The sequence below is a fragment of the Myxocyprinus asiaticus genome, chromosome 1 (genome assembly GCF_019703515.2).
Source record: "Myxocyprinus asiaticus isolate MX2 ecotype Aquarium Trade chromosome 1, UBuf_Myxa_2, whole genome shotgun sequence".
NCBI classification, from domain to species: Eukaryota; Metazoa; Chordata; class Actinopteri; order Cypriniformes; family Catostomidae; genus Myxocyprinus; species Myxocyprinus asiaticus.
In genome coordinates, this window is record NC_059344.1 from 21,604,068 (window position 1) to 21,612,759 (window position 8,692).

General features: G+C 37.3%; 1 protein-coding gene across 1 annotated transcript; it reads right to left on the reverse strand.

The window, feature by feature from the left end:
- Window positions 1-69: 69 nt before the first annotated feature.
- On the reverse strand, window positions 70-5,045 carry LOC127441013 (dehydrogenase/reductase SDR family member 4-like). The gene is made up of 8 exons (XM_051698132.1): window positions 4,972-5,045; window positions 3,273-3,450; window positions 2,951-3,052; window positions 2,682-2,752; window positions 2,534-2,585; window positions 2,212-2,346; window positions 473-528; window positions 70-324 (listed from the first exon to the last, which is right to left on the reverse strand). Exons 1-8 carry the CDS (start codon window positions 5,028-5,030, stop codon window positions 210-212), a joined length of 768 nt encoding a protein of 255 aa, XP_051554092.1. The 5' UTR covers window positions 5,031-5,045; the 3' UTR covers window positions 70-209.
- Between the last annotated feature and the right edge of the window lie 3,647 nt (window positions 5,046-8,692).

An 8,692-nucleotide genomic window follows, 5' to 3' on the forward strand; every position in this document is an offset into this window, starting at 1 on the left:
AAATGGTTTTGGAGCTTTGCATTATACAAGAAAATCCACTAAAACACAACCAATATAATGAAACAAATGTGCAAAAATCATTTTATTACAATGAAGCATTTTACATTTGTGATGCAGTTGCATACCACATGAACTGTATCACATTAGAAGTTTTCCCTCAGATATGCAAGCGCATCATTAAAGTGCGAGACCACCATACACTGTGGCACTTAGAGTCTGCAGTTCCAGCCTCCGGTTACAGTGACTGTCTCTCCTGTGATATATGAGGCTTCGTCTGAGCACAAGAATGCAATTACCCCACTAACATCCTCTGGTTGCCCAAGTCTAAGAGATCAAAGCGTAAAACATAAAAATTGGGTTGCCTGTGCGACACAGAAAGAGACTTCTGAAAACTTGTGTAAAGGATTGGAAATAAATGTTATTTCTTATAGATTTCATTAATTTTGTATTAACAAGGAAAGAAAGCACAGACCTTTTAATGCAAGTCTTTTTCATGATCTCATCCACCAAACTCTCATCCACCCACAGCTACAGAAGAACAGAGTCCAGCAAAGCTCATACTATAAACACTGTAAAAGCTTGATGTAGTTGATGTATAACCTACTCTTAAAATGGCTCACGATAAATAATAACTAGTCAGGGATGAGTTTCTCAAAGGTACATTAGCATTGAAACTGCTAAAATTAGCAGACAGATGTTTTCTTGACTGATTGTGAAAACATCTTTAATGGTCATGATGTAAGGCAATGATGAATAGCGAAGTGTGTATTTTCTGCACCCCTATTGCAAATGTCTAGCCCATTCAGGCCGCTCAAACAAACAGATTGCCATTATTTGTGGTGTTACTAGTGGCACATATACCGATCAGCCACAACATTAAAACCACCTGCCTAATATTGTGTAGGTTCCCCTCGTGCCGCCAAAACGGCGCCAACCCGCATCTCAGAATAGCATTCTGAGATGATATTTTTCCCACCACAATTGTAGAGAGTGGTTATCTGAGTTACCATAGACAGTTCAAACCAGTATGGCCATTCTCTGTTGACCTCTCTCATCAACAAGACATTTCCATCCACAGAACTGCTGCTCACTGGATGTTTTTTGTTTTTGGCATCATTCGGAGTAAATTCTAGGTACTGTTTTGTGTGAAAATCCCAGGAGATCAGCAGTTACAGAAATACTCAAACCAGCCCATCTGGCACCAACAATCATGCCACGGTCCAAATCACTGAAATCATATTTTTTCCCCATTCTGATGGTTGATGTGATCATTAACTGAAGCTCCTGACCCGTATCTGCATGCTTTTATGCACTGCTCCCACACGATTGGCTGATTAGATAATCGCATGGTTGATGTTGGTGCCAGACGGGCTGGTTTGAGTATTTCTGTAACTGCTGATCTCCTGGGATTTTCACACACTACAGTGCCATCCCAGATGTGTGCCTTTTTTTTTTTTTCTTCTGCAGAACACAAATTAAGATTTTTAGCTCTGTAGGTCCATTCAATTCAAGTGAATGGTGACCAGGCCGTTGTAGCTCCAAAAAGCACATAAAAGCAGCATAAACGTAATCCATAGGACTACAGTGGTTTAATTCATGTCTTTAGAAGCGATTCGTGAAGGTGAGAAACAGATCAATATTTTATTTTTGTATCTCCACGTTCACTTTCACTTCCACATTCTTTTGTTTTTTGGGGATTTGCATTTTTCATTCATATCATCACCTACTGGTCAAAGGTGGAGATTTATAGTATAAAAAGGACTTTTAAATATTGATCTGTTTCTCACCCACACTTATTACGCTTCTGAAGATATGGATTAAACCACTGGAGTCGTATGGATTACTTTTATGCTGCCTTTATGTGCTTCTTGGACATTCAAAGTTCTGGCCACAATTCACTTGGACTGTATGGACCTACAAAGCTGAGATATTCTTCTAAAATCTTCATTTGTGTTCTGCAGAAGAAAGTAAGTCATAAACATCTGGGATGGCTTGAGGTTAAGTAAATGATGAGAGAATTTTCATTTTTGGGTGAACTGTCACTTTAAGGCTTACATGCTGGTGCTAAGAACAAGGAGAAATACTCTGGTACCATGACAGTATAACACTTACAATTTAAATGATCATTATCATTATGAGTGCACAACATGAAATATAATTTGGGGTTTAGGAGAGGGCTGAAAAAAAAATAGAAGTGTAAGAAATCCTTACAGCAGAGCTGAAACGGGTTTTGATGATGCCTGGGGCAACACAGTTGACCCAGATGTTGCTCTGGGCGAGATCAGGAGCAAGCACATGGGTTAATCCAAGCAGAGCTGTCTTACTCACACTGTAGGGTCCCAGATTCTAAGAGTCAAAAGAGTGACATCAAGATGAACTCTCAAATAGAGCTAAATGAATTACAGCGGATAAAAGTTTCCAAACCCAACTGGAACACTTTTGTTGGTTTTAAATTTGGCAATGACCAGTCTATTGCATGCTTAAACTTTACATACATTAAAGAAAGTAAATTGTAACTTATGGATCTTCATACTTGAAATGGCTGGTACCCTGCTACTGAAGACACAAACACAACTGACCCACCCCTGTAAAAAAAAAAAAAAAAAAAAAAAGGATCCTCAGTGAGCCTTAAATTAAAAGGTTTTCATGAAACACTTATTTTTCTCATGTGCTTGTCTCGCCCTCTTTTCACCATATGAGGAGTGACTAATTTGGTCAAAAGGAATGCAGCTTTCACATTCACCCCAAGTATCTGAGGAAAAACAGCAAACGATATAATGAAAGTTAGGGAAAGAATTATTAAAATAATTGACAAATATTGTTGATGCAGAGCACAAGCAGATTTCAAGTGGTGAAAAGTGACAGATGCTGAATTGGGGGGTTTCATGACACTTTCAGATCTCTGCGTAGAACAAATGTTTGAGCATCAAGGCTAAGAACGTGGTCATACTTTGTTCCAGACTTCCTCTGTGGAGTCTAAAATGTTCCCAATAAATGGGTTTACTGCTGTGTTAGACACCAGTATGTCCACACCACCACACTGCTCTACTGCCTGCAATGAAAATGACATGATTTAGCGATTAACATTTAAATCAATCTGTAAGCAAAACATCTTGGTTATATATTTGCAGCTATACGCAAACTTAATAAAAGTGAATTGTTACGTTTGCACACTTACCCGCTCCGTTTTCTCAGAAAAATCTCCCATACATGTTTCCTGAATTCATTTTTTGCAAAACAAAGAACAACAACAACAAAAACAAAATCTCAACCATGTTAATGAGCTTTTCTCTCTCCTCCGCATTCCCCACATTGCAAGTGGTCCCGATTACTTGTATATTTTTGCTGCGCAAGAGTGACACAGCCTTGTCAACATTGGTTTGCCGTCGATTGCTCACAACAACATGGGCTCCCCTCTGGCCCAAGGCCTCAGCAGCTGCAAGTCCAATCCTGAAAAAGATCACAGTCTGTATGTTACAGCACTTTAAAATAATCCATTTTAAAGGAATATTTCAGGTTCAACACAAGTTAAGCTCAATCGACAGCATTTGTGGCATAATGTTGATTACTATAAAAATGTATTTCGACTCGTCCCTCCTTTTCTTTAAAAGGGAGTGAATGGGGACAATTTTTGGAGGGTTTAAAGGCAGAAATATAAAGCTTATAATTTTATAAAAGCTCTTACATTAATTATTTGGTTAACTCATGTATTATTTGAGCTGTAAAGTTGTTTAAATCATCATTTTTACAGTCTTTTTATGGTTTGTTGACATTACATCGTCATGGCAAAGAAGTTGTAAAATAGGCTATAACTATACACAGAAAAGGTTAAAAGTGATTTTATCACACAGAAATCATGTTTACATACACACATATTGTTTATGTCTTGTAGCTATACTTTTGAAAATGTATTTTAATGTTCAGAAATTGGCCCCATTCACTTCCATTGTAAGTGCCTCACTGGAACACAGACTTTTGCATGTTTTAAAGAAAAGGAGGGGCAAGTCGAAATAAATTTTGTGGTAATCAACATTATGCCACAAATGCTGTCGACTGAGCTTAACTTGTATTGAATCCGAAATATTCCTTTAACATTCAATCACAATTTATTTTATATTTACATTTTTGTTTTAATAGCTATAATACGAGTCAGTAAGACTCATTCATGCAACACAAGCAAAGCGAATTTCTGTGCAAATGTGCTGTGCAATAGTTTCTGATTTATTTCAACTGTGCCTATTGTGTTATGACAACTGCGTATGCTTAATATAAAAGGGTCATGACGTGCGGTTCTTATCATTTTAATATGTTCCTTGAGGTTCACTTATAATATTAGTAAATTTTTTTTTTTCCCAAAAAAAAAAACAAAAAAACAATTACGTTTTTGTAAAACATGATCATTTTCCACCCTCTGTCAGAAACACGCTTTTCTTTTATTTATTTTTTATTTTTATTTTTTTTTTTGCTGCTGCTGCTGCTTCTCCTTTAAGACTTGACAGTAAACACCCACTGTTATGATTGGCTCTCTGCTCTTGACTGAACTGGGCTGTGTTCCCCATAAGCATTACAAGCTTGATCTAGAGATCACTGGCACCAGTAGTCTCTACGATCAGCTTAAGCTTGCATTGCTTTTGGGAAACAGAACTCTGCTCTCTCCTTGCCATCTCACTGATCACCACTACTGATGTGTTGTTGTGGAGGCGGTCAGATGCGAATGTCTACCACAGTGTGACATCACAATATAGAACAAGTAGGAAACGTTTTGAGTCGTTTAGACAGCTTGGTTTCTTTTAGCAGTGAGGAGGAATTTTAAAGTTCTGAAACTCACAGTAAGTTTTTATAATACAATGACCTCTTGTATGTCAAAGGTCAAGGAAAATGTGATTCCTTTTGTCATGACCCCTTTAAAGGATCTGCAGCAAACTGAAACTAAACAACAGTGGGCTAATAATGGAAAATCAGGTGTCATACCCATCAGTGGATGCAGTTATTATAGCAACTTTTTCTGTTAGACTGTGATGGGACATCATTCTTCTAACAACAAGAGGATTTGACCACAGGCACCTGCTTACAGCCTTTAACAATGCTTTCAGACAGACAGAACAAGACCAAAGGAATATCTATTTGCCCCATTCTATCTTTTACCCCACAATGCAATGATATATTATTGCTTGAGTCTGCAATACAGTGGGTCAAAGGTCATCTAGGGTAAAAGTTACAGACAGGTTCATAGGACAGTTTTCCTGTTAGCGTTAATATTTTATTCCCTGACAAAATATGTTTTAATAAACAATTTCAGAAACAAGTTATCGTGCTTAATGTTAGCGTTAAGTTAAACAAAGACTTCACAACAAAACTACGACCAAAGTCACCTCAAATGAATATGTTTACTATTAAAACTTAATAAAAATGGCGATAATTAAAAACGATAGCATATGACTCTTACCAAGAGTAATAGTTTTACCTATGAGGTGTGAAAGTCTGCTGTTCTCAAGGCACTTTTTCGGTAAGAAATGATCAACACCTCTCTCGACGTCACCATTACTCTAGGAATAGAATACAGGAGTGGAATGGGCAATCAGGTTTTGTTTGGGTTCAACAATGGGTGGGAAGAAATACTACGGAGGAGAAAGCCAAAGTTTTTCAAGGCGAGTCTGTCCACTCGCTGGCCATCTTTGAAACGCTCCGGGCAGCTATTTCCATGCTTACAAGCGACAGCTCATATCTACTTGAATGAGGAAGACCAAAAATGTTGGCCAATATTACGATCAAAGAACATATTTCAAATCAGCAGTAAAATCTGACAACAACCATATCCTAAATTGTGCTCCTTTCCCTCAAATTGCGCTAAAAACAAGAACACAAATAAACACAAGTTTCCCTGCTTGTATAGAGCTTGGGAAACTACGTCACTACGCATTGCATTCTGGGTAGGTGCCGCCATGTTTTAGGATACGCTCATCAGTTATCAGCGATAATAAACCAAAAAAAAAAATAATAATAATAATGGACCGAACGAAGACCAAGTGCAAATTCTATATCGAGAAAAGCTCAACAAGTAGGCAAAGTTGCGGTACTTACAAAAAAATCAAGGAAATCAACGGGCTCGATCCGTACGAACACAAAGAGTGGTCCGATGATCTTAACGAGGTACCACACGGCAGATCTACGCCATGTATGCATTGCTAGCGGTAACAATAAAAACAGTTAGATGTGCTTTGATTATATCTTACCTTTGTGAAAATGCCATGAACAAACAAACATGTGTCGGGGAATGTTGTTGAAGGTAATGTCTTTCCATCTTACTGCTGCTATCCATGTCATGCGACGCCGCTTTGTTAACTCGGAGACCTGAGTTCCAACGTGTTGTTTCCAGGCGGGAAAGCTGAAAAACCGCACTCCATTTGAAATACGGTTTCCACGCCGGTCGTGAGTGTGATTATGGCAGTTAATTACACAACAAGCATTCACCATTGTTACGTATTTTTATCTGTATAATACAAACTATACTGTCTATTTCCAATACAACACAGTATCCACCGGCCTGGGTAGCTCAGTGGTAAAATACGCTGGCTACCACCCCTGGAGTTCGCTAGTTCGAATCCCAGGGCGTGCTGAGTGACTCCAGCCAGGTCTCCTAACCAACCAAATTGGCCCGGTTGCTAGGGAGGGTAGAGTCCTTGTGGTCCTTGTGGTTGCTATAATGTGGTTTGTTCTCGGTGGGGCGCATGGTGAATTGAGCGCGGATGCTGCGGTGGATGGTGTGAAGCCTCCACACGTGCTATGTCTCCGTGGCAACGCGCTCAACAAGCCACGTGATAAGATGCGCGGGTTGACTGTCTCAGACGTGGAGGCAACTGGGATTCGTCCTCTGCCACCCGGACTGAGGCAAAATCACTATGTGACCACCAGGACTTAGAGCACATTGGGAATTGGGCATTCCAAATTGGGAGAAAAAGGGAAAAATCCCAACAAAAAAAACACAGTATCCACCACAGCTTCCGTGTCCTAAAGTCCCAACATGCATTGTGTTGCTGACGTCACGTTCCCAGAACCTAGAGCTAAAAGGCCTTAATCACACTTCCGTGTTCCGTGTGAAACTTCAGCATTAATATTAACAATTATATGAGATACGCTTCATCTTGATCTATACCATGGTCATTGAAGTATATCATTATGTCAATTCCACTCAACTGTAAAACAATATTTATTGTCTTCCTAATTAAGCTCTCCATATCAGTCCAAAATATTGTTGTATGTATACAATGAAAAAATACGTGAAAAATGGTTTCCTTGTCGTTTTTACAGAAGTCACAAGAGTAATCCATATTTAATTTAAAACGCTCCTGCACATGTTTTACTGGATATATTCTATGCATTATTTTGAATGAAACTCCTTTTACTTTATTACTGACATAGAATGTATCCACTGTTCTCAGTGCTGGAGAGTAATGGAATAAATGTAACGGGATTACATATTTAAAATACAAAATATAAGTAACTGTATTCCACTACAGTTACAATTTAAATCATTGGTAATTAGAATACAGTTACATTCAAACAGTATTTTGATTACTGAAGAGATTACTTTGCATTTTATTGTCATTTGTTTCATTTAATATTTAGTCCTTTCAGATGGAAAACATTTATACATATAAATGATGCGATCCAAAGTGCATTTGAACAGCGGTGAAACACTTTCTTATGATGTGTTACATTCATACGAGCAGACAGAAAAGTTTGAAGTAAGTTTGGAGCAGAAGAAATAGAAATAAACCTTCTGTAAATTGTTAGCTTACACTAAGCTAAAATGCTATTTCTAGCCATTTTACATGCACATGTTACCAGGCACGATCATATTTTTTATCAAGAAAATTCATGTTGGATCATAATTTCTTTTTTCTAGTAAGACCTTTGATATTAGGGCAAAAATCATATTCTTGATAATAATATTTGTATTGTTTTCCTGTAAAAATATCTAAAAACCCTTAAAACAAGATCAATTTGATTCATCTTGTTTTAGAAACAACACTGCATAAAATATTTAGGTTTTTCAGAGAATGTATTTTTAACATGTGTATTTTGTCTTACTGTACTGGCAGAGTTTTTATAGTCAAAACAAGTGAAAAAATCTACCAGTGCTGAAGTAATCCAAAGTATTTAGAATACGTTACTGACCTTGAGTAATCTAACGGAATACGTTGCAAATGCCATTTTACAGCATGTATTCTGTAATCTGTAGTGGAATACATTTCAAAAGTAACCCTCCCAATCCTGACTGTTCTCCAGGCTTTAAGTCAGTTCAAATCTCCAAACACAGAAGAAAAAAGAGCTGGAGGGTATGTGATGTTATTTGAGACTTTGTCTTGCAAAATGTTTATATTAACAATACATATTTTGTTTTTAATGTCAATAAGATTTGGATTTTTATCCCACCATGTATTCTTGAGAAGAATCATTACCTTTTGGGGGATTGCATCCATTACAATTGCAAATGCCTTAGGTTTAACTGGTATTTTAAATTTGTTCAAAAATTCTGTATATGATAACAAAACACCGTCACTGTTTAATATCTGACTTACTAAAATAATATTATTTTTAAACCATAAATAAAAAAATAGAGATTTATTTTTGTATAGAATGTCTTTGTTATTCCAAATATAGTATCTTCTAATCTTGGGGGGAAATTGTG